The following is a 26,285-nucleotide window of genomic DNA, read 5'->3' as shown; positions in this document are numbered from 1 at the left end:
CCTAGGAAGACAGAGCTTACAGCTTACAGCACAGATCTTCACCATGTGCTGAGCGCATAGACTGGTTAGGACAGGCATAGGTCTTTAGTTTAATCTAACATCGTGTTAACCCACAGTGAAAGTGTGTTCAACAGTTTCTAACTTAATAAAATAGTGTTGCACTATTTTAAGTGTTGGTGGCCTGTATGTGTTCCACGGATCCAGAGCACCCAACGCATCAGAAACCACAACCTCTCAAGTCACGGCTGAATCATATTTTAAAATATGATTCGGCACCCGCTGTGGCGGGGAGGTGGGGGAGAGTAGAGTTCTGGCCACAGGTTATTTGGGCCGCCTACCAGTTCTTTTCACAATTTTATTCAAAAAAAATAAAATGTTTCCTTATCTGGCCGGGTTGTCTGCTTCTCAATTGTCTAAAAGGAAGAGAAAACTCGAAAGAGAGGCGGTACGAAGACACCCATGGCCGGGAGACGAGGGGTATTGTGGTGCCTGGACTTTCTCCGGGGTACAGGAGTTGCCGCCGGGAGTATTTTGATTTTAGCGCCTCCTGCTGGGTGACAGGTGACCAAAATCAAATGAAAGCAAGTTGGCACCTCATGGATAGAATTAAAAACAGGAGGGATGTAATACGGGGCAAGTCGCCATCTTTAGGCGATGACACGACGTCCAGCGACTGGACTCTCTGTTCCCCCAGCCGCGTGTTTCGCGGCCGCGCTCCGTCCGCTGGCCGTGGGATTCTATCTTCCCGCCGCTTGTCAATCGTGACCCGCTCACGCCGCTACGCAAACCCGCAGCAGGCAGCGGTGCGCTTCCTGCGGGAAATGTGAATCGCCAAGACCAGAGAATTCTGGATCCAATTTTGGTTGCTAAGAACAGCCTTTGCTTGCATGCCACATTTAAGTGTGATAATCTTGTCGAGCTCCTCTGCTGCCTGGGGAGTGCTGGTGTCGCAGTATTGTCACTGGAATACAGTGACCCACAATCCTCTGGAGGACTTGGGTTCGAACCTCACCATGGCAGATGGTGAAATTCGAATTCCATATGCAGGAAAATGTGCGGCGGGATTTACCTAAATGGGAACAAAGTCCCTGAGCGAGCGAGTTTAGCCGCGTGTTTCCTGCTGCCCGCAGCACTGGGAAACGCAACGCTACAAAACGGCTCCCTGGTTGGATAATGGACTGTGCGACAAAGGCCGCAAACAGCCCCGTTTTGTGCACTGTGGAGCTCCGTTCGCCGGAACTCCTCGGTGTAGCGAGAGGTTAGGGCGACATCTCTGGAGCCCCCAATTCCCCCTCCCCCCCAAGCCCCAATGCACTGGTCGGGAGCCCCGCACCTTCCCAACACCCATGCAGGGGACTCGCAGCCCCATGGCCACCACACAAAAAATTACAGCTTGGCAATGCTGACCTGGCTGTGCCCCTGCCACCTGGGCAATGCCAGGCTAGCACCATGTGGCACAACCAGGGTGCCTCAATGGCACCAGCAGTCCCAGGGTACCACCCTGCCCAAAGGGCATTTGCCTGAGGACCTCCGAACCCACGAGTGCCATTCCATCTGTTCCCCTGTTTGTGGAGCCCAGTGCTGATAGATCCCAACACCTCAGGTACCTCGGGAATCTGCACATTACAGTGAGGCTAGCCATCTCGCTCTAATATGCAGATTTGCTAAAAAGGCATCCCGCCCACAATGGGCAGGATTTACATTGCAATGTCTGGCAAGATCGCATTAGATCTCGCGAGGCATTGTGAGCCGGGTAAATTCCAGGAGCGGGATCTCCCAGCTTCTATTGGCTACGCTGCACCATGGCGAGCTACGTTTCCGGCACAGGATTGCGCCTTGGGATCAAACGCCTAATGGTGACGGTGAAAACCATCTGGGTCATTAAGGTCCTTGAAGGGAAATCTGCAATTCTTATAGGGGGCTGGTTTAGCACAGGGCTAAATCGCTGGCTTTTAAAGCAGACCAAGGCAGGCCAGTAGCACGGTTCAATTCCTGTACCAGCCTCCCTGAACAGGCGCCGGAATGTGGCGACTAGGGGCTTTTCGCAGCAACTTCATTTGAAGCCTACTTGTGACAATAAGCGATTTTCATTTCATTTCAATGGCCATCTCACTCGGTTCCAGGGCAAGGCGCCCATGTCCCGAAAATTAATTTTTTGTTTCAAAAAGAACCTACTCCAGTCGCTATTCTGGTAAATCTCCTCAGCCCCCAGTCTTGGTGCACAGTTCCGAGTTAAGTTGCTGACGGTACTGCAATCTGTATTTAGCTGAATTCAGAGGTTTATGGTAATCGCTGGGAGATGGGTCTGAGCTTAAACAGCTTGAGAGGAAGTGGCTGTGATCAGAGTGCTGAGGACCAGTGCACGGTAACCTTTCAAACACTTGACGGTGAGGTTCTGAACACCCCCTCACTGTTGGGGACAGTGCCACACAGCCAGACCCATTCCGGTCACCTTCGCCCTCACATTGCCTCACGCTAGCACGGAACTGTGAAGGGAACAATTTTACGGAGAGACATGGAGGACAGCCAAGCGGGTAAGTAATCTCTTGCTTTTCTTTTTGCCCGCCGATTGACTGCTGCTTCTGCGGTTGGCTGGGCTTTGGTGAAGTGTCCTTCCCCCGAGGCCGTGCCCTCGAGACAGGCAGCACAGAAAGATCCCAAGCTCCACTCCCTTCGAGCAGCAGGTTAGACTGCCCTCAGCGAGTTAGGGGCGCCCCGTTCCCGACCCCCACGGTTGTTCCGCAACCTCCTGCCGGGAGGATCGGCTGTTGTGTGGGATGGGGGTTGGAGGGGGGGGGACATCAGATGGGAAATAGGGTGAGTCCCAGTTGCGATGCACCATGGTAGCGGGCAACACGGTAGCACAAGTGGATAGCACTGTGGCTTCACAGCACCAGGGTCCCAGGTTCGATTCCCCGCTGGGTCACTGTCTGTGCGGAGTCTGCACCTTCTCCCCGTGTCTGCATGGGTTTCCTCCGGGTGCTCCGGTTTCCTCCCACAGTCCAAAGACGTGCAGGTTAGGTGGATTGGACATGATAAATTGCCCTTAGTGACCAAAAAAAGGTTCGGAGGGGTCATTGGGTTACGGGGATAGGGTGGAAGTGAGGGCTTAAGTGGGTCAGTGCAGACTCGATGGGCCGAATGGCCTCCTTCTGCACTGTATGTTTGTGTTCTGTGTGGCTGAATCAGCGTCTAAGACAGGAGGTAAAGAATGGCTGCAGGGGGCGGGGGGGGGGGGGGAGTGTCTGTTCTGCATCGGGGGGCAGCTGGAAAATTGGTCGAGCAGAGAGGGTTATCAGTGTACCAGATTTCGAATGTTTCGAACCCACTTGCTCTGGATGTTTATTTAAGCTTGCGGTGTCTGCCTGTGCGTGAGGTTCTAAAATGAGGCCCAGCCTTAACTGGGAGAGGCGCGGTGAAAGGCATCCCCCTGAATGCGTGAGTCAGGAATCGAAGCTGGGAGCACCAGCGGGGGAGGCTTTGCTGGTTTTCCAGAATGTTCCCGTTGGCAGTTTTTCGCTCATTCGTCCAAGGGCGTCGCTGGAGCTCATCGTCCTAAAGGTTCCCTTTTTTTATACCTTTGCCGGACGTGGGCTTCGCTGGCCGGGCCTATCGTTTGTTGTCCATCCCTAATTGCCCCTTGAGAAGGTGGTGGTGAGCCGCCTTCCTGACATTCATTGCCAGTGCAATGGGTGTAGGTACGCCCACACCGCTGTTAGGGAGGGAGTTCCAGGATCTTGACGCAGCGACAGTGAAGAAATGGCGATATATTTCCAAGTCAGGATGGTGGGAAGCTTGGAGGGGAACTTCCAGGTGGTGGGGTTCCCAGGTATCTGCTGCTCCTTTCTTTCTAGATGGTAGAGGTCGCGGGCTTGGAAGATGTTGTCCAAGGAATCTTGGCGAGTTACTGCAGCGCATCTTGTAGATGAGACCCACAGCTGCTACTGTGCGTCGGTGGTGGGGAGAGTGAATGCTTGTGCAAGGGGGAGCAATCGATCGGGGCTGCTTTGTCCTGGATGCTGTTGAGCTTCTTTTTTTAAAAGTTTAGAGTACGTAATTGATTATTTCCAATTAAGGAGCAATTTAGCGTGGCCAATCCACCTGCACATCTTTTGGGTTGCGGGGGCGAAACCCACGCAAACACGGGGAGAATGTGCAAACTCCACACGGACAGTGACCCAGAGCCGGGATCGAACCTGGGACCTCGGCGCCGTGAGACTGCAGTGCTAACCCACTGCTCCACCGTGATGCCCCGTGGTGTCGAGCTTCTTGAGTGTTGTTGGAGCTGCACTCACCCAGGCAGGTGGAGAGTATTCCATCACACTCCTGACTTGTGCCTTGTAGATAGTGGACAGTCTTTGTTCAAACATGGACAAAAGAGCTGGACTCGAGAGGTGAGGTGAGAGTGACTGTCCTTGACATCAAGGACAGGCCTTGCTGCATATGGATATGGACTGCGGAGTGGCAAATGGACGTTATGCAATCATTAGTGAACATTCCCACTTCTGACCTTATGGTGGAGGGAAGGTCATTGATGAAGCAGTTGAAGATGGTTGGGCCTTGGACATTACCCTGAGGAACCCCTGCAGTGACATCCTGGAGCTGAGATGATTGACCTCCAACCACCACAACTATCTTTCCTTATGCCAGGTATGACTCGAACCAGGGGCGGCACGATGATGCAGCGGTTAGCACTGCTGCCTACGGCTCTGAGGACCCGGGTTCGATCCCGGCCCCGGGTCACTTGTCTGTGTGGAGTTTGCACATTCTCCCCGTGTCTGCGTTGGTCTCACCCCCACAACCCAAAGATGTGCAGGGTAGGCAGATTGGCCGCATTAAAATTGCCCCTTAATTGGAAAAAAATAATTGGTTACTCTAAATTTATGGAGAAAAGCTAGCAGAGGGCCCCCCCCCCCCCGATTCTAATTGACTCCCCCCCCCCCCCCGATTCTAATTGACTCCAGTTTAGTTAGGGCTCCTTGATGCCACACTCGAACAAATGCTGCCTTGATGTCAAGGCCAGTCACTCTCACCTCACCTCTCGAGTCCAGCTCTTTTGTCCATGTTTGAACTAAGGCTGTAATGAGGTCAGGAGCTGAGTGACTTTGTCAGAGCCCAAACTGAGCATCAGTGAGCAGGTCATTAATGAGCAATTATCAGTCGTTAGCACAGCCAGCAATACCTTCCATCACCTTCAAGATGATCGAGAGTAAACTGATGGGGCAGCTACTTGGCCGGGTTAGATTCCTCCTGCTTTCTGTGCACAGGACATATCTGGGCAGTTTTCCACATTGCCGAGTAGATGCCAGTGTTGTAGCTGTACTGGAACAGCTTGGCGAGGGGTGAGGCAGGTTCTGGGGCACAAACCTTCAGCACCATTGCCAGGATATTGTCCGGGCCCAGGGCCTTTTGCTGCTTATAGCGGCTGAACCCATTTCCTCCTGTCATACCTTAAGTGGAAACGACAGCTCGATCTAACATTCTCCATTTAGTTTCTGCTCTATTCTCAGAGGTTGCCTCTGAGTCGCTTCTTTTCAGAGTTGAGAAACCTCATTTCCTGAAGTTTGGGCCCCAAAATTAGACTCCTCATGTCAATCATGTGAACCGAAAATCTCTCCACTGGGTCTCTCTGTGACCAGAAGTGGCCTTGTATTAGATTGCTGTCTATTGAAGTTGCAGAATATCTCATCTGCCTTTTTTAATACCTTCAGGAAACAGTCACTAGGCGTTGCGCCGCAAATTAACACGGACATTCCGGACGCCATATTATAAAAAGGGATGTTGAGACGCTGGGGAGGGTGCAGAAAACATTTGCAAGAAATGTGTCGGCTTAAACATTCATAGATTATCATAGAATTTACAGTGCAGAAGGAGGCCATTCGGCCCATCGAGTCTGCACCGGCTCCCCCCCCCCCACTCCCCAGCGGTGGAGGTTTGCTCAGCATTGGCCAGCAGAGGGATTTTCTGGCCCCGCCGATGTGAGGGGGGGGGGGGGAAGAGTGTCGCAATCGGCGGGACTGGAAGATACTGTCGGTGGGAAGGGACAGAAGATTTAGGCCATTGTGTAATCCCGCGGGGCCAGAGCATTACGGGAGGCCTTCAATATACGACAACGACAAAAAAAACCCACTCGAGAATGATGAGTGATGAGAATGTGGAACCCGCCACCGCAGGGAGCAGTGAAAGTTAACAATATGGATGTGTTTAAGGGGAAGTTAGGCAAACCTGTGAGGGCCGTGAGAATGGAGGGTTACGATGTTGAATTTAGGTGAGAAAGATGGGAGGAGACTCAAGTGGAGCATAAACAACAGCATGAACCGATTGGGCCGAGTGCCCTGTCCCTGTTGTGGTTTCCTATGTAACTCCCTTAGAAACAGAGGCCTGTATTTTCTACTCCAGGCTTAAGACCCGTGGCGAAGGATGGGGAATGAGAGTGTTGTCCACCACCGAGCATGATGGGAAATTGTGCTGAATCGCGAGATGTTGCTCTCATTAATTATGCAGCCAGGGGTTTCCTGAAGTTGTCCCTGCGCCCCGCCATCATATCCGGGCGCCATTTTGTTCAAGGACAGCGACTGCTTTATCGCGCTGTTATCAGCGGACCGGGGCAAAGAACGCTGAACCCAAGTCGCGCCGTTGCCCAGATTCAGCGACGCGCCACCGGAGGTACTGCTGAATGTGGAGGAGGGCGAGGAGGGATTGTCCTCTATCCGAGGGACAGAAGCAGGAGGCCCGCCCGCCACACCAACCCTGCATGGGAGGCCGTCGCCAGGGTGGTGAGAACCAACTGCCTTCACCAGAGGGCAGCCCGGCAGTGCAGGAAAAGAATGAATGACCTCAATGGTGCCGCCAAGGTAAGTGAGGCCTGGCCCCCCCCACCCCCACACTCACTTGACTGAGTGGGAACTGGGACAAGGGTCTCAGTGGCAAGACCACAAATGCATAAAAAAAGGCTCAACATGATGCAGTGATGACTCATAGCCCCACTGCAGTCCATGTGCAGACCAGGGGTGTACTTCTGAGGCTGTATAAGGCTCTAGCCAGACATCATTTGGAGTATTGTGAGCAGTTTTGGGCCCCGTATCTAAGGAAGGATGTGCTGGCCTTGGAAAGGGTCCAGAGGAGGTTCACAAGAATGATCCCTGGAATGAAGAACTTGTCGTATGAGGAACGGTTGAGGACTCTGGGTCGGTACTTGTTGGAGTTTAGAAGGATGAGGGGGATCGTTTGAAACTTACAGGATACTGCGAGGCCTGGATAGAGTGGACGTGGAGAGGATGTTTACACTTGGAGGAAAAACTAGAAGCAGAGGACACAATCTCAGGCTAAAACTGAGATGAGGAGGAATGTTTTCAGCCAGAGGGCGGTGAATCTGTGGAACTCTTTGCCGCAGAAGGCTGAGGAGGCCAAATCATTGAGTGTCTTTAAGACAGAGTTAGATAGGTTCTTGATAAGGGGATCAGGGGTTATGGGAAGAAGGCAGGAGATTGGGGATGAGAAAATATTGGATTGGATTGGATTTGTTTATTGTCACGTGTACCGAGATACAGTGAAAAGTATTTTTCTGCGAGCAGCTCAACAGATCATTAAATACATGGGAAGAAAAGGGAAGAAAAGAAAATACATAATAGGGCAACACAACATATACAATGTAACTACATAAGCACTGGCATCGGGTGAAGCATACAGGGTTTAGTGTTAATGAGGTCAGTCCATAAGAGGGTCATTTAGGAGTCTGGTGACAGTGGGGAAGAAGCTGTTTTTGAGTCTGTTCGTGCGTGTTCTCAGACTTTTGTATCTCCTGCCCGATGGAAGAAGTTGGAAGAGTGAGTAAGCCGGGTGGGAGGGGTCTTTGATTATGCTGCCCGCTTTCCCCAGGCAGCGGGAGGTGTAGATGGAGTCAATGGATGGGAGGCAGGTTTGTGTGATGGACTGGGCGGTGTTCACGACTCTCTGAAGTTTCTTGCGGTCCTGGGCCGAGCAGTTGCCATACCAGGCTGTGATGCAGCCCGATTAGGATGCTTTCTGTGGTGCATCTGTAAAAGTTCGTAAGGGTTAATGTGGATATGCCAAATTTCCTTAGTTTCATGAGGAAGTATAGTCGCTGTTGTGCTTTCTTGGTGGTAGCGTCGACGTGGGTGGACCAGGACAGATTTTTGGAGGTGTGCACCCCTAAGAATTTGAAACTTGAAACCATCTCCACCTCGGCCCCGTTGATGCTGACAGGGGTGTGTACAGTACTTTGCTTCCTGAAGTCAATGACCAGCTCTTTAGTTTTGCTGGCATTGAGGGAGAGATTGTTGTCGCTACACCACTCCACTAGATTCTCTATCTCCCACCTGTATTCTGACTCGTCGTTATTCGAGATCCGGCCCACTATGGTCGTATCGTCAGCAAACTTGTAGATGGAGATGGAACCAAGTTTTGCCACGCAGTCGTGTGTGTACAGGGAGTAGAGTAGGGGACTAAGTACGCAGCCTTGCGGGGCTCCGGTGTTGAGGACTATTGTGGAGGAGGTGTTGTTGTTCATTCTTACTGATTGTGGTCTGTTGGTCAGAAAATCAAGGATCCAGTTGCAGAGTGGGGAGCTAAGTCCGAGGTTTTGGAGCTTTGATATGAGCTTGGCTGGGATGATGGTGTTGAAGGCGGAGCTGTAGTCAATAAATAGGAGTCTGATGTAGGAGTCCTTGTTTTCGAGATGCTCTAGGGATGAGTGTAGGGCCAGGGAAATGGTGTCTGATGTGGACCAGTTGCAGCAGTATGCGAATTGCAGTGGATCAAGGCGTTCTGGGATGATGGAGGTGATGCGCTTCATGATCAACCTCTCGAAGCACTTCATTACGACTGAAGTCAGGGCCACTGGACGGTAGTCATTGAGGCACATTGCTTCAGTGGCAACTTAACCCTTCTGTTAATAAATAGAAGCGAGTTTCTATCTCCTATGTTGCATTAAACATCTAAACCACCCACAGTCTGATGGCTCTCAACCTCCTGCTCTGACAGGTTGTGAGCAGTTGTTTTGATATTTGTCATGATTCTATTGATCAAATCTCCCTCATCATCAGAAACCTTGTTCCTGTGCAAATAGAGGAGGACGTGTTAACATACCTGATAAATATAACTAATGCAGGTAGTGTCATATCCGTTGACGGGACTCTTCACCAGATGGCTGCAGTTGTCTCTGCGATCTAGATGTCTGCGTTGTAACCTGTGCGAAAGATGGTCGTAAGATCCCTTTAAGAAGGGACTTCTGAATGGATGCACACAAAAGAGCTGACTCGACGGTCCGAATGGCCTACTTCTGTTCCCAGGTCTTATGGACCACCAACTGGAGCGGGGAAGGCTGACAGGGTGAAAAATGCCCACAGAGCATTCGTCGGGAATCAGCTCGTTTACAGAGAAATTTCAAACCTGCACGTTTGAAAATATTACAAACAGTCCAGAGGTTGGGATTGGGCGGGAGGCTAGACCCCACTGTGTTTCTTTCACATGATGTGGAGATGCCGCCGTTGGACTGGGGTGGGCACAGTAAGAAATCTTACAACACCAGGTAAAAGTCCAACAGGTTTGTTTGGAATCACAAGCTTTCGGAGCGCTGCTCCTTCCTCAGGTGAGTGAAGAGGTCGGTTACACAAACATAGCTGTCCTCTTCATTCGCCTGATGAAGGAGCTACGCTCCGAAAGCTTGTGATTCCAAATAAACTTGTTGGACTTTAACTTGGTGTAAGACTTCTCACTGTCTCTCTCTCTCTCTCTCTCTCTCACACACACACACACACACACACACACACACACACGGACAGATACACTTAAACACGTGCAGGCATGTTTCCTCACACACTCATTCACACTCGCACGCAGGGCTGGATTATCACAACCGAGGCAGGTACCTCGAGTTGGTAGATTTCCTGATTTGGCACACTCACCTCGATAGAAAGGGGCCTGTTACACTCAATTTTCACTCTGGGTACGCAGGATAGAGTTCGACCCACTAACCCCAAGCAGATTGTACCTCAGCCACAGAGGAGGGCGAGTGCTGAGAAAGCCCATCTTAGTTCTTTTGGGACTTCGTCCCGGCCGTTTTAGAAGCTGTTAGTAGCTTTACCCCTCATCCCTCACACACCCCCCCTCACTCTCCACCTACTCCAATGTCCTCAATGTCCCCATGCCATCACCATGCCAACTCATGCCCCCTCCCCATGCCCCTTCATGCCCCTGTGGCAGCTTCGTGACAAACACACTTCTATTCAGCTGTCACATCAAATGCAGATAATCCTTCCATAGTCTTTTAAACTGTCACTCAAACTGTGAACTCAGAATCACCTGCTGAGATTATTGTAGTTTTTGAAACTCAGCCAATTATTCGCAATGGCGTAATAAAAACTCCTAGGAAATGACAACAAAGAACTCTATTGAAACTGTGGAACGGGTGGTCATGTTCTTTGCTTATCCATACCAGATAGCCTGTCAATCAATGTAGTCCAGTAAATGGTGTTTTCTTTTACGTTATTGATAGCTTAAGCCTATTTCTTTTTAGTTTAAAGAGCAGGGGATTTAAAAAACTTCAGACCATAATTTTTAAACAGACTTTATCCCCACTTCAAGAGCAGTACATCTACTCCATTAATTTGTGACTACAAAACTGCAGGTTAAGGCCCTTGGAATAGCTAAAATGAGGCCTGTTCAAGCTTAAGACCAGCGGCTGGATTTTGGGGGAATTCTGGAATTTAAAAATGGTGGATGGGACCCAGCTGCGGAAGTCCCACTCCAGTCCTGACTGATCCAACTTTTGCTGGCCAACGGGAATGAGGTGGGCCATGATTCACGCAGACGGGAGATAGAGATAGCAGTGAATTTAGTGCATAGCAGGATCCCACAAACAGTTCCAATCCCCCAGGCCTTGTCCTGCTGAGGCCTGGTCGGTGACCACTCACCTTGGACCTTTCCAGATGACTCACTCCTGTCTCCCCCACCCTCACCCCCCAGCTACAACTGGCCATAGGGAGACAGAGGCAGAAACAGAGTCAGGGAACAAAAAACAGAGAGAAGAGAGAATTAAAGAAAAGAGCGAAGAAGGAAGAGAGAGGAAGGCTTATACTGGATAGTGAGCATGAACAGTAACCAAGATAGGGACCAGGAACTGAAGGGCAAAGGCAGGAGAATTCAATAAAACAACTATGATATTGCTGAAAGGAAAGACATTTGTTGTCAAAGTTTTTAATTTTGGACTCATCAGGTGCCCAACAGCACTCTCTTGTTATATGGGGTAAATTTGCTGTCTCCTTTGGATTGGTATTCTTCCAAAATGCCCTGATAAGTGCAAGATGAAAAGCTTCGACATATTATACCACTTTTTCCAGCAATACTCAAGTTTGTATCACCAAATAAGAGCCAATTTTTCCATTGACCTCTTTGAGTGCTGACGTTTTTTACAAATATCACAACTTGAATCATGAGTGCAATACAGCCCCGCCCGCACCATATCCTGCATCTCAATTTGTATCCTGCATAAAATTGGAAACAGAATTGTGCGAGAATGCTTCGCTAATAACAGGCACTATTTGGGGGAAATTGAAGCAGGTAAAGATCCATGCGATGCTGAAGATAGAGGTAGCTTCTTGAAGATGTTGGCTGTTCTAGCAGCAAGAAAACTCAAGCGTGTTAAAAAGGGAAAAATCATGAGATGCTCCACGCTATCCACTTTCCTGTCTGCCTCAGTAACCTGGATCACAAGTAAAAATGTGTGGAAGGAAATGGGGGACTCTAAGGCGCGTGCTAAACGTCCCAAAGGCAGACCATAAAACACAATCATAGAATTGTCACAGCACAGGAGGCCATTCAGCCCATCGCGTTGGCACCATGGTTTAATGCCACTCCCCTGCCTTCCCCCACCGCACCCCTGCATGTTGTTGCCATTCAAATAATCATCGAATGCCCTCCTGAACGCCTCGATTGAACCTGCACCCCCCCCCCCCCCCCCCCACGTCCAGTAGCGCATTCCAAGATTCAAAAGAATGATGTTGGGAACTGGGCTACTGTCTATGGGAATCATGTGGGAGGGAGGGAGGGAGTGGGCCTTCACTCAGCCCACCTCCGAACCCGCAGCCCTCTGCATTGCGCCGTGGTCCATCCTCCTCCGCGCCCACCTCTCTCAGAGACAAACAAAAATGGTAGGCTTGCAGCTCGGAAGCCCGTTGCCATTTTGGAAGTCGCAGAAAGTCTCGCCTCATGTATCTCCATCCCGATATGAAAATCCTGCCCCCAACCAGACATCCCCATCCTCAATGATTTAATGTTTATCCTGGGCCCAGATTTAGAAAGTTCCCTTGTGCATTATTCAACTTCCTCTTATCTGCAGCCTCGCCTCAGCCACATCTTGCGGCTTCGAGTTCCACATTCGCACCAGTCTCCGGGTCAGAGAGGCTCCTCCTGAATTCCCTAATGAGTCATCTCCTATTTATGGCCCCTGGTTGTGCTGAAGTGAAAACGTCTTGTCCGTTCCTCCGCTGTCGAAACCCTTTCATAATCTTAAAGCCTGACCTCGCCCCCGCTCTGCCATCTTCTATATTCGAGGATTCCCAGCAGGTTCCTCTTTCCAGGAAAGGAACTCATTCGCACTGCTTGATCAGAGCAGCACGGGTTAAGATCACAGACCCAATCCTTATGCCCCCTCCCCACCACATGGAGTGGACTGGGAGGCCCTTGCTGGTGGGTTGGGGGGGGGGGAGCTAAAATTAGGTGCGATGACAAAGGCCTGTCACCTCTGCTAGCATTTTACCAGTGTTGGGCAGCCCTTGGCTCAATTGAGCTGCTTAAGTGGAAAATGAATGGCCTCTTTCCACCACCACCTGGTATTTTACCAGCGGGAGGAATGCCCACGCCACCCATCAGATCTGCAAAGTACACCCTGACGTCCAGCCTATTGGCGCAGTTAGGGTGGCCCCTGTCTGTTCTGGCAACCCCCCTCCCTCCCCTCCAACCGCCACCTCTTCCAACCAACAGGGCAGCCCCCTCTGCTTGATGACCCCCCTTCCCCAACCCACCCCACCCTCCCCTCCTCCATCAGAGAGGGCTAACCCCACTCACTCCCACCTGTCCCGCCCTCCCCCCCCCCCCCCCCCCCCCCACCCCACCCCCCCCCCCCCATCTCTCGGGCTAATAGATCTGAGCCATGCAAAAACAGATTCCTAAAGCTGGTGGAGGTGGGTTCACTAGCCCCCTCCCCCCCCCCCCCCCCCAAGCCAAATTTCCCTAGATGGCTGTGACCAGCACATCCACACAGAATTGTGGAGTAGTCACAGACAAAGACTGTTTAGTCCATTGTGCTCTTGTGATGAATGTGGAAATTGTTTTATATTATATTTCATATTTGTAGCAGTAATGCTGTTAAACAAAAACCCTGGTTTGAAATATATACAGACAGTATGCCTACTAAATATGTAATTAAGGAGTCATAAAAGGTTGGGATCTGGTCCGGTATCCGAACAAAATTTGGGATCCAGTCCGGTATCCTTTTTTAAAATAAATTTAGAGTACCCAATTCACTTTTTCCAATTAAGGGGCAATTTAGTGTGGCCAATCCACCTAGCCATCTTTTGGGTTGTGGGGGCGAAACCACGCAAACGCGGGGAGAACGTGCAAACTCCACCCGGACAGTGACCCAGAGCCGGGATCGAACCTGGGATCTCGGCGCCGTGAGGTCACGGTGCTAATCCTCTGCGCTAGTCCGGTATCCTAACAAAGGTTGGGGGATGGTCTGGTATCAGAACAAATGTTGGAACCTGGCCCGGTATCCTAACCACATTATGGGGGTGGTCCGGTATCCCAACAGTTCCTGTCAGCTCTCTGCAAGAGCTAGTCCCACTCCCCAGTGCTAATTCCCTGTGACCCAATTGTTGTTTCCCTCTTTGCTCACTTTCCGTTTGGCAGCTGGGGTTGCCAACCCCCCGCCCCCCCCTCAAGCAGTGCATTCCAGATCCTCGAGTTCTGCTTGGAACCTGGAACACCTTGATGCACAAGATGGTAAATGACAAACATCGCAGTTTATTCCGTCTGTCAGTTCGACCTCAGAACCCACAAGTGACGTGGGAGTTTACATTTATTTGAAAGGGCTTTTGATTCGTGATCTGCCGAATAATATGGAACAAGCGGTGGCCTCTTTCTGTGCCGCAATGAATCTTTGACTCCGTACAAACACAGCTGGCCGCTCAGCATCTGCGGGGACCAGCGTTATGTCATGTTGCTTCGATCTCTCCAGACTTCCTGACTGTTTTTATGCCTGGTCTGTAAGGTACATTGATAAATTGCCCTTAATGTCCAAATTGCCCTTGGTGTTGGGTGGAGGTGTTGAGTTTGGGTAGGGTGCTCTTTCCAAGACCCGGTGCAGACTCAAGGGGCCGAATGGCCTCCTTCTGCCCTGTAAATTCAATGATAATCTATGATTAATCTAGGACAAAGGTTCGGCACAACATCGTGGGCCGAAGGGCCTGTTCTGTGCTGTATTTTCTATGTTCTATGTACCACAGAATCACTTTGCAGAAGTTACTCCCACATAGTCGGCCTGGTGTCAGCAAACCCTGCAAAGCGCTTTCCTCTCTCTGGCCTGTTGATATCATGGAATGATGCAGCACCGATTGAAGCGATTCACTCCAACTCGATTGTGCCACCCCTTTGAAAGAGCAATCTGATTCGCCCCCCTCCACCCCCCCTGGACTGCCAAATCTTCCTTTTCATGCATTCACCAGCCCTCCTTTTGAAAGTTACCGTTGTGACGCTGCTACCTCCCCCCACCGTCTTAGAGAGCTACCAGCCAATCCGATCGGCCAACCGCTCTGTAGTCTCAGCAGTGCCACCTGAAGCCACGTCCGGGACTCCAGACAGTCCCCAGTGCTCAGGAACCTGGACTGACAGGAACTCCAAGCATTAGGGTTCATGGTGAGTGGGATTGTTCTCGCTGGAGTTCAGAAGAATGAGGGGGGATCTCATAGAGACTATAAAATTCTAACGGGGCTAGACAGGGTAGATGCAGGGAAGATGTTCCCGATGATGGGTGTGTCCAGAACCAGGGGTCACAGGCTGAGGATTCAGGGTAAACCATTTTGGACAGAGATGAGGAGACATTTCTTCACCCAAAGAGTGGTGAGCCTGTGGAATTCATTACCACAGGAAGTAGTTGATGCCAAAACTTTGAATATATTCAAGAGGCGGCTGGATATAGCTCTTGGGGAGAATGGGATCAAAGGCTATGGGGAGAAAGCAGGATTAGGCTATTGAGTTGGATGACCAGCCATGATCGTGATGAATGAGGAGCAGGCTCGAAGGGCCAAAAGGCCTCCTCCTGCTCCTATCTTCAATGTATCTATGAGTGGGGCTGAGGGGGTGAGTGCAGTTTGGGGGCCAGGTACACGAGGCCAGAGAGGAGGGTTAAAGGGGGTGGGGGGTAAGACTGAGATGAAGAAGGTGGCATGCCGATCACCACCTCCGCCAGTATTTCACCAGTAATGCGTAGTTGTCAGTCATCCTGCCTATCGTTTGGTCCGTGGAGGCTCTGAAATGATCAATTAATGGCCTCCTTCTGTGCCTTAACATTTCTGTAATTGATTCTGTCCTGAACTGTATTACTGACCTGCTAACTCCCCCACTCACTCTCCATCCCCTTACCTGCCCCCTTGCCCCCAAATATTCCCTCCTACCCCAAGCCCCTTTCATGCCTCTTCATACTCACCATGCCCCTCCATGTCCCCATGTATCCTCTACAGCAACTCGTCCAGTGTCCACTACCAGGAAAGTATCAGAATGTCTTTGAAATTCACATTAGAAAAGTGAAGTTCTGATAGTCGAATCGAGCTGTCATTCAAACACAACATCACACTGAAAAAAATCTCTTTCATGGAAGCCATTCAAAGGAAATTAAATCCTCTCAAGTGACCAATTTGCTGTAAAAATCAATGCCTGTTCATTATTGTGTCAAAAACGAATAATCCTTTGACGTGTTTCAATTAAAATGTGAACGCAGCATTTCCTGCTGTTTGGGTTTGGAATAGTTTTGGGTCTTTCCCTCTCCTGGAGTCCAGGGAAGCAGATGTCGATTCTGGCATCGCGTCCACCCCCTCGTCTAAAATCAGCTAACAAAACACCGCCTGAGAATCAAACCCAGGGGGCGGGATTCTCCGACCCCCCCCCCGCCGGAGAATCGCCGGGGGCTGGCGTGAATCACGCCCCCGCCTGTTGCCGAATTCTCCGGCACTGGATATTCGGCGGGGGTGGGAATCGCGCCAGTCGGCGGCCCCCCCCACGACGATTCTCCGGCCCGCGATGGGCCAAAGTCCCGCTGCTGGAATGCCTGTCCCGCCGGCGAGAATCAAACCACTTCTCTTCCTGGCGGGACTAGGCGGAGCAGGGGGGCTCCGGGGGGGGGGGGGGGGGGGGGTGCGATCTGGCCCAGGGGGGTGCCCCCACGGTGACCTGGCCCGCGATCGGGGCCTACCGATCCGCAGACGGGCCTGTGCCGTGGGGGCACTCTTTTCCCTCCACCTCGGCCACGGTCTTCACCGTGGCTGATGCATAAGAGACATCCCCCCCTGCGCATGCGCGGGGATGACGTCAGCAGCCACTGACGCTCCCGCGCATGCGCGGACTTCCGCCGACCAGCGGAGTCCTTTCGGCCCCGGCTGGCGTGGCGCCAAAGGCCTTTCCCGCCAGTCGGCGGTGCGCCAACCACTCCGGCGCGGGCCTAGCCTCTCAAGGTGAGGGTTTGGCCTCTAAAGGTGCGAAGAAATTTTTTGTTTCTTTGTTCTTTACCAGCAAGGCAGTTCCCAGTGCTTTACGCCACTCCATCCCGCCGGGACCCCCGCCCCGCCGGGTAGGGGAGAATCCCGGCCAGGACCTCTTTGACTCTGCGTTGCAATGCTGGGTCGCCTGCTGCCTTGACTCCACAGGATCATCAAAGAGAGCTTGAGGACGATCTAATGTTGGAAGGAATATCATTGATGAAGCGGCTGACGATGGATGGATCTAGGATACTACCCCGAGGAACTGGAATATTGCACACAATTCTCGTCGCCACACTACCAGAAGGATGTGGAGGCTTTTGAGAGGGTGCAGGGGAGGTTTACCAGGATGTTGCCTGGTCTGGAGGGTGAATAGACTCAGACCGTTTTCATTAGAACGACGGAGGTTACAGGGTGACCTGACAGAGGTCTACAAGATTATGAGGGGCATGGATAGAGTGGATGGGCAGGCACTCTTTCCCAGGGTGAATGGGTCAGTCATAGGTTTAAGGCCCGTGGGGCAAAGTTTAGAGGAGATGTGCGAGGCAGGTTTTTACGCAGAGGGTGGTGAGTGCCTGGTACTTGTTCCCTGGGGAGTTTGTGGAAGCAGATACATTAACGGCGTCAAAAGGCATCGCGACAAATACATGGATAGGATGGGTATAGAGGGATACAGCACTAGGAAGTGCTGAGGGTTTTGGCCATGGGTGGTATCATGACCGGTACAGGCTTGAAGGGCCGAAGGGCCTGCTCCTGTGCTGTACTGTTCTTTGTTCTTTACCAGCAAGGCAGTTCCCAGTGCTGACGTCACTCCCCGGTGCACATTAAAGCCATTAGACCTCAGTACCCAAATAACAAAATCTACCAAATTGCCCTGATCCAAACCGGCACCGAAGCCATATTACAGGCGCTATCAGTGAACAACAACAACTCGAGAAGCATGACACCATCCAGAACAAAGCAGCCCCTTGATTGGCACCCCATCCACTACCTTAAACATTCATTCCCTCCACCGCCAAAGCAGAATGGCAGCCGTGTGTACCATCTACAAGATGCACTACAGCACCTCACCCAGGCCCCGTAGTCAGCACCTTCCAAACCCGCGTCCTCTGCCATCTAGAGGAACAAGGGCAGCATGGGCATGGGGATGACCGCCACCTGGAGGTCCCCATCAAAATCATTCCCCACCCTGTCTTGGAAATATATCGGCCGTACCTCCACTGTCGCTGGGTCAAAATCCTGGAGCTCCCTCCCTAATAGCACTGTGGGTGTACCTACACCGCATGGACTGCAAGTGGGTTCAGGAAGGCGGCTCCCCACCACCTTCTGAAGGGCATTTAGGGATGGCCAATAAATGCCAGCTCACTCGCTGCACCATAGGCCTGCAACGGTTCGAGAAGGCTGCTCGAATACCAAGCCTGAATAAAAACGAGAGCTTATTTTCACTTGATAAACCTGTTTCCCCTATTTATTTACTTCTTTATTTATTCATTTTCCCCACTTCAAAGGAAATGGGGCTCTTGCAACCCTAACTATTTCTGCTGTGGCAAAGGTTAGTCCAAAAACGTCTTGTACAGAGACTGAAAAAAGCTTCCCCTTGCTACAGTGAGTCATTTACTGATAGGGTCGGCGCACTGGGCAGGATGTGGCCACTGACACTGGAGGCGACGCATTGCTGAATCTTTTAACCACGGTCTCTGGCAGATCAGTAAATGAGGGCAGCGCAAATATTAGCAGAGTTGCTCTCAGCCTGAAGAAGGCCCCTCTGGGGTGTTGCAAGCTTAATTTAAGTAAAATCTAATGCCAATGATTCCCCCCCCCCCCCCCCCCCCACCATCTCCCTTTTACTTCACTCAATCACAGAATTGTTAACGGTGCAGAAGGAGGCCATTCGGCCCATCGTGTCTGCACCGGCTCTCCAGGCGAGCATCGTGACTTCGCGCTGTTCCCCTGCCTTTTCCCCCGTCGTCCCTCCACTGTCTATTCAAACAATCCTCCAACGCCCTCTCGAATGCATCGATTGAACCTGCCTCCCCCACACTCCCAGGCATCGCATTCCAGACCCCAATCACTCGCTGCGTGGAAAGGATTTTTCCTCACATCGCATTTGCTTCTTTTTGCGAATCGCTTTAAATCTGCGTCCTCTCGTTCTTGATCCTTTGACCAGCGGGAACAGTTTCTCCCCGTCTACTCTGTCCAGCCCCCTCATGATTTTGAACATCTCTATCAAATCTCCTCCCAGCCTTCTTCTCTCCGAGGGGAACAGCTCCTCTCCAATCGATCCTCACAACTGAAGTTTCTCATCCCTGGATCCATTCTTGTGAACCTCTTCTGCTCTCTCTCCAATGTGTTCACTTCCTCCCTGTAGTGTGGCGCCCAGAACTGTGCACAATATTCCAGCCGAGGTCTAAGTAGTGTCTTGCATACGTTCAGCTCAATCTCTTTGCTCTAGTAAGAAGTCTTACAACACCAGGTTAAAGTCCAACAGGTTTTTTGGAGTCATTGGCCGGGATTCTCCGATCCCGCACCGGGGCGGAGAATCGCTGGGGGGGGGGGGGGGGGCACCGCGCTGCCGGTCGGGAGCTGTTGAAAGTGCCCCCCGGTGAATCTCTGCACTCGACGGGCCAAGTGCCCGGCGAGTTCCACCGAGTCCCGCCGGCGTCGTTTACGCGTGGTCCTACCTGGCGGGACTTCTGCGTTCTGGATGTGGGGGCCGTCCTGATGGGGTGGCGGGGGGAGCCGACTCCGGGGGGAGCCTCCACAGTGGCCAGGCCCGCGATCAGGGGCAACTGATCGGCCGGCGGGCTCATTCCGGGGGGGGGGCCTACGTTCCTCTACGCCGGGCCCCTGTAGGGCTCTGGCATGTTGCCCGCGGGCCAGCGTGGAGACGGCCGTGGCGGGCCGGCTTTCGGCGCCGGAGCAGCGCACAGTTCTCCGGCGCCGTTCTAGCCCCTTAGCAAGGGGTGAATGCCTGGGCCTGGAGGCCCGTTGACGCGGCGTGGCTCGCACCGGTTTTGACGCCGGCGTCAACACTTGGTCGGGATTTCAGAGAATCCCGGACATTGGCTTTCAGAGCGCAGCTCCTTCATCAGGTGAGTAGAGGTAGGTTCCACAAAAGCATATATAGACTAAGTCAATGATGCAAGATGATACTTTGAATGCGAGTCTTTGAAGGTAATTAAGTCTTTACAGGTCCAGACAGTGCGACTGGGGAGAGGGATCTATGCTCTAGTGCTCTATGCCCCTGTTAATAAAGCCCAGGATACTATTTGCTTTATTAACTGCTCTCTCCACCTGTCCTGTCACCTTCACTAATCTATGCACACAAACAGCCAGGTCCCTCTGTTTCTGCACCCCCCCTTAAGAATTGTACCCCTTATTTTATGTTGTCTCTCAATGTTCTTCCGACCAAAATGCATCACCTCCTACTTCTCCGCATTGAACTCCATCTGCCACCTATCTGCCCACTCCACCAACTTCTCTGTGTCCTTTTGAAGTCCTACACCCTCCTCCACACAATTTACAATGCTTCCAAGACTTTAAAACTGTCTCCTGCACCCCAAGATCACGACCATTCACTTATATCAGGAAAAGCAAGCGTCCCAATACCAATCCCTGGGGAACACCACTACAAACCTTCCTCCAGCCCGAAAAATATCCATTGACTGTTACTCTCTGCTTCCTATTATTCAGCCAGTTTTGTAACCACGTTGCTAATGTCCCCTTTAATCCACTTCTGCCAAATTGGAATGTCATTGGCTTTGCAGGTATCTAGTCCCGTAACATAAGACAAGGAGAACATTATTTTCTCGACGATTTTCTGATCAGCCACCTTTTCCACCTGAGGAGAGACACTGCAATCATTGTTGCCATGCCTACCATGTAGTCTTCTGCCTCTGCAGTTTCAAACGCCTGGTCAACTCGGTGAGTGGCACTAGTCCTCGGAGGACCTCACCGCAGATCAAAGAGGCTGCTCAGCCCATCACAATGGTGCTGGCTCTTCTGAGAGAACGGTCCTGCTTCCCCTGCCCTTCCGTCGCACCTTTCGGATATCCGTGGAATTCCGACAGTGCAGAAGAAGGACATTCGGCCCATCACGTCTGCACCGACCCTCTGGAAGAGCACCCCACCCCAGCCCACTCACCCGCCCCCCCATCCCCGCCAGCCCACCTAACCTGCACATCTTTGGACACTAAGGGCAGCCCGGTAGCACAGTGGTTAGCACTGTTGCTTCACAGCTCCAGGGTCCCAGGTTCGATTCCCGGCTTGCGTCACTGTCTGTGCGGAGTCTGCACGTTCTCCCCGTGTCTGCGTGGGTTTCCTCCGGGTGCTCCGGTTTCCTCCCACAAGTCCCGAAAGACGGTGAATTGGACATTCTGAATTCTCCCTCTGTGTACCCGACCAGGTGACGGAGTGTGGCGACAAGGGGATTTTCTCAGTAACTTCAATGCAGTGTTAATGTAAGCCTACTTGTGATATGTGGTAAACACCACTGGTGATATATTGCATGTATTACGGCACTGCCCGTGTATTACAGGTGCTACGGTAAATCCCTGCCTGCTGGCTCCTCCCAGCAGGCGGCGTATAAAAGTGTCTGCTCTCCTGCGCTGCTCCCATTCTGGTTCCAGCTGCGGGAGGCACAACAACTTGTGCAATAAAGCCTCGATTGTTTCACCATTCTCGTCTCGTGGTAATTGACGGTGCATCAGACAATAAAGATTATTATTATATTATTATTTTGCACGGCCAATCCACCTAACCTGATTATGAGTCCACGGACCAAAATAATAAAAAGAAAAGAAAAGAAATGGGAATAAAGGAAATAAACAGCAAGGATTCTTACAGGTGGATTCCACTCGCCAGGTGCTCATAAAGGGCCAACTAAATACCTCCAGGAATAGGGCTGGTCACACAGCTCGTGGGGGAGACTGTCACACCTCAGCAGGATCGGCTGCAGCTCTGTAACCTTGTGAAAGAGACGCTGGCCTGGTGGTATTGGCAATCCACAGGCCCAGGCTAATGGTCTAGGGGCATGAGTTCAAATCCCACCATGTGTCAACGTGGGTTTCCTCCGGGTGCTCCGCTTCCCTCTCACGGTTCAGGAAAGTGCCGGTTAGGTGGATTGGCCAGGCTAAATTACCCCTTAGTGTCCAAAAAGGATAGGTGGGGTTACTGCCTAACGGGGATAGGGTGGAGGTGTGGGCTTAAGTAGGGTGCTCTTTCCAAGGGCCAGTGCAGACTCGATGGGCCGAATGGCCTCCTTCTGCACTGTAGATTCTGTGAACCTCCATGAACTATGGTATGCAGGTATGGAATTTAAATTCAATCCGGAATTATAAGGTAGCAATGACTGCCATGAAACTTGTTGTAAAAACCCATCTGTTTCACTGATACCCTCTGGGGCAAGAAAGTTGCTCTCCCCCCCCCCCCCCCCAGTGAGGGGGCGGGGGGGGGAAGTTTCACACAGCGAGTGGTTGGGGTCTGGAATGCGCTGCCTGGGAGTGTGGTGGAGGCAGGTTCAATCGAGGTGTTCGAGAGGGTATTGGATGATTATCTGAATCGGAACAATGTGCAGGAGTTCGGGAAAAGGCAGGGGAAACGGCACCAAGTCACGATGCTCGCTCGGAGATGGGCCGAATGGCCTTGTACTGCGCTGTGGCAATTCTGTGATTCCTACCTGGCCTGTGTGTGTGTGACTCCAGACCTACATCAATGCAGTGCCCTCCGAAATGGTCCAGTGAAGCCGGTTCAGCCCAGGGGTAATTAGGGATGGGCAACAAATGCTGGTCCAGCCGGCGATGCCCACATCCCATCAAAGAACAGCAGGAACAGGCTGGATTGGATTGGGCTGGGTTGGATTGGGCTGGGTTGGGTTGGGTTGTGCTGGATTGGGCTGGATTGGATTGGGCTGGGTTGGATTGGGCTGGGTTGGATTGGGCTGGGTTGGATTGGGCTGGGTTGGATTGGGCTGGGTTGGATTGGGCTGGGTTGGGTTGGGTTGTGCTGGATTGGGCTGGATTGGATTGGGCTGGGTTGGATTGGGCTGGGTTGGATTGGGTTGGGCTGGGCTGGGCTGGATTGGGCTGGGTTGGGTTGGATTGGGTTGGGCTGGGCTGGATTGGATTGGGCTGGGTTGGGTTGGGCTGGATTGGGTTGGGCTGGATTGGGTTGGGCTGGGTTGGGTTGGGCTGGATTGGGTTGGGCTGGGTTGGGTTGGGCTGGGTTGGGTTGGGCTGGGTTGGGTTGGATTGGGCTGGGTTGGGTTGGGCTGGGTTGGGCTGGATTGGGCTGGGTTGGATTGGGCTGGGTTGGATTGGGTTGGGCTGGGCTGGGCTGGATTGGGCTGGGTTGGGTTGGATTGGGTTGGGCTGGGCTGGATTGGATTGGGCTGGGTTGGGTTGGGCTGGATTGGGCTGGATTGGGTTGGGCTGGATTGGGTTGGGCTGGGTTGGGTTGGGCTGGATTGGGCTGGATTGGGTTGGGCTGGATTGGGTTGGGCTGGATTGGGCTGGGCTGGATTGGATTGGGCTGGGTTGGGTTGGGCTGGATTGGGCTGGATTGGGTTGGGCTGGATTGGGTTGGGCTGGGTTGGGTTGGGCTGGATTGGGTTGGGCTGGGTTGGGTTGGGCTGGGTTGGGTTGGATTGGGCTGGGTTGGGTTGGGTTGGGTTGGGCTGGGCTGGATTGGATTGGGCTGGGTTGGGTTGGGCTGGATTGGGTTGGGCTGGATTGGGTTGGGCTGGATTGGGCTGGGCTGGATTGGATTGGGCTGGGTTGGGTTGGGCTGGATTGGGCTGGATTGGGTTGGGCTGGATTGGGTTGGGCTGGGTTGGGTTGGGCTGGATTGGGTTGGGCTGGGTTGGGTTGGGCTGGGTTGGGCTGGATTGGGCTGGGTTGGGTTGGGTTGGATTGGGCTGGGTTGGGCTGGATTGGGTTGGGCTGGATTGGGTTGGGCTGGGTTGGGTTGGGCTGGGTTGGGTTGGATTGGGCTGGGTTGGGTTGGGTTGGGCTGGGCTGGGCTGGATTGGGCTGGGTTGGGTTGGGCTGGGTTGGGTTGGGCTGGGTTGGGTTGGGTTGGGCTGGGTTGGGTTGGATTGGGCTGGGTTGGGTTGGGTTGGGCTGCATTGGGTTGGGTTGGGTTGGGCTGTGTTGGGTTGGGTTGGGCTGTGTTGGGTTGTGTTGGGCTGGGTTGGGTTGGGTTGGGTTGGGCTCGATTGGATTGGGTTGGGCTCGATTGGATTGGGCTGGATTGGGTTGGGCTGGATTGGGTTGGGCTGGATTGGGTTGGGCTGGATTGGGTTGGGCTGGATTGGGTTGGGCTGGGTTGGATTGGGCTGGATTGGGTTGGGCTGGGTTGGGTTGGGCTGGATTGGGTTGGGCTGGATTGGGTTGGGCTGGATTGGGCTGGGTTGGGTTGGGCTGGGTTGGGTTGGGCTGGGTTGGGTTGGATTGGGCTGGGTTGGGTTGGATTGGGCTGGATTGGGTTGGGCTGGGTTGGATTGGATTGGGTTGGATTGGGCTGGGTTGGGCTGGGTTGGATTGGGCTGGGTTGGATTGGGCTGGGTTGGGCTGGGTTGGGTTGGAATGGGCTGGATTGTGCTGGGTTGGGTTGGAATGGGCTGGATTGGGCTGGGCTGGGTTGGATTGGGTTGGATTGGGTTGGGTTGGATTGGGTTGGGTTGGATTGGGCTGGGTTGGGTTGGGTTGTGCTGGATTGGGCTGGATTGGGCTGGGTTGGGCTGAATTGGGTTGGGTTGGATTGGGCTGGGTTGGGTTGGGTTGTGCTGGATTGGGCTGGATTGGGCTGGGCTGGGTTGGGCTGGGTTGGATTGGATTGGGCTGGGTTGGGTTGGATTGGGCTGGGTTGGGTTGGGCTGGGTTGGGCTGGGTTGGGCTGGGTTGGGCTGGGCTGGGTTGGATTGGATTGGGCTGGATTGGGCTGGGTTGGGTTGGATTGGGCTGGATTGGGCTGCGTTGGGTTGGGCTGCGTTGGGTTGGGCTGCGTTGGGTTGGGCTGCGTTGGGTTGGGCTGCGTTGGGTTGGGCTGCGTTGGGTTGGGCTGCGTTGGGTTGGGCTGCGTTGGGTTGGGCTGCGTTGGGTTGGGCTGCGTTGGGTTGGGCTGCGTTGGGTTGGGCTGCGTTGGGTTGGGCTGCGTTGGGTTGGGCTGCGTTGGGTTGGGCTGCGTTGGGTTGGGCTGCGTTGGGTTGGGCTGCGTTGGGTTGGGCTGCGTTGGGTTGGGCTGCGTTGGGTTGGGCTGCGTTGGGTTGGGCTGCGTTGGGTTGGGCTGCGTTGGGTTGGGCTGCGTTGGGTTGGGCTGCGTTGGGTTGGGCTGCGTTGGGTTGGGCTGCGTTGGGTTGGGCTGCGTTGGGTTGGGCTGCGTTGGGTTGGGCTGCGTTGGGTTGGGCTGCGTTGGGTTGGGCTGCGTTGGGTTGGGCTGCGTTGGGTTGGGCTGCGTTGGGTTGGGCTGCGTTGGGTTGGGCTGCGTTGGGTTGGGCTGCGTTGGGTTGGGCTGCGTTGGGTTGGGCTGCGTTGGTTGGGCTGCGTTGGGTTGGGCTGCGTTGGGTTGGGCTGCGTTGGGTTGGGCTGCGTTGGGTTGGGCTGCGTTGGGTTGGGCTGCGTTGGGTTGGGCGGGCTGCGTTGGGTTGGGCTGCGTTGGGTTGGGCTGCGTTGGGTTGGGCTGCGTTGGGTTGGGCTGCGTTGGGTTGGGCTGCGTTGGGTTGGGCTGCGTTGGGTTGGGCTGCGTTGGGTTGGGCTGCGTTGGGTTGGGCTGCGTTGGGTTGGGCTGCGTTGGGTTGGGCTGCGTTGGGTTGGGCTGCGTTGGGTTGGGCTGCGTTGGGTTGGGCTGCGTTGGGTTGGGCTGCGTTGGGTTGGGCTGCGTTGGGTTGGGCTGCGTTGGGTTGGGCTGCGTTGGGTTGGGCTGCGTTGGGTTGGGTTGGGTTGGGCTGGGTTGGGCTGGGCTGGGTTGGGCTGGGCTGGGTTGGATTGGGCTGGGTTGGATTGGGCTGGGTTGGATTGGGCTGGGTTGGATTGGGCTGGGTTGGATTGGGCTGGGTTGGATTGGGCTGGGTTGGATTGGGCTGGGTTGGATTGGGCTGGGTTGGATTGGGCTGGGTTGGATTGTGCTGGGTTGGATTGGGCTGGGTTGGGTGGGGGCTGGGTTGGGTGGGTCTGGGTTGGGTTGGGTTGGGCTGTGTTGGGTTGTGTTGGGTTGGGTTGGGCTGCGTTGGGTTGGGTTGGGCTGCATTGGGTTGGGTTGTGTTGGGCTGGGTTGGGTTGGGTTGGGTTGGGCTTGATTGGATTGGGCTGGATTGGGTTGGGCTGGATTGGGTTGGGCTGGATTGGGTTGGGCTGGATTGGGCTGGGTTGGGCTGGGTTGGGCTGGATTGGGCTGGATTGGGCTGGATTGGGCTGGATTGGGCTGATTGGGCTGGATTGGGCTGGATTGAGTTGGGCTGGGTTGCTTTGGGTTGGGCTGGGTTGTGTTGGGCTGGATTGGATTGGGCTGGGTTGGGTTGGG

The 26,285-nt window shown here is 53.3% G+C and overlaps 1 protein-coding gene across 1 annotated transcript in view; it reads left to right on the top strand.

Moving 5' to 3' along the window:
• The first annotated feature begins 2,364 nt into the window (after positions 1-2,364).
• LOC140403936 (cytohesin-2-like) overlaps positions 2,365-26,285 on the top strand; it is an 82,384-nt gene continuing 58,463 nt past the window's right edge. Inside the window, exon 1 of the mRNA XM_072492204.1 lies at positions 2,365-2,534. Within this exon, the coding sequence (XP_072348305.1) occupies positions 2,516-2,534 (19 nt within the window). The 5' untranslated portion in view covers positions 2,365-2,515. The remainder of the gene's footprint in view (positions 2,535-26,285) is intronic.

This window comes from Scyliorhinus torazame, chromosome 29, assembly GCF_047496885.1.
Source record: "Scyliorhinus torazame isolate Kashiwa2021f chromosome 29, sScyTor2.1, whole genome shotgun sequence".
In the NCBI taxonomy this organism is placed as follows: domain Eukaryota; kingdom Metazoa; phylum Chordata; class Chondrichthyes; order Carcharhiniformes; family Scyliorhinidae; genus Scyliorhinus; species Scyliorhinus torazame.
This window is presented reverse-complemented; position numbering and strand designations above follow the sequence as displayed.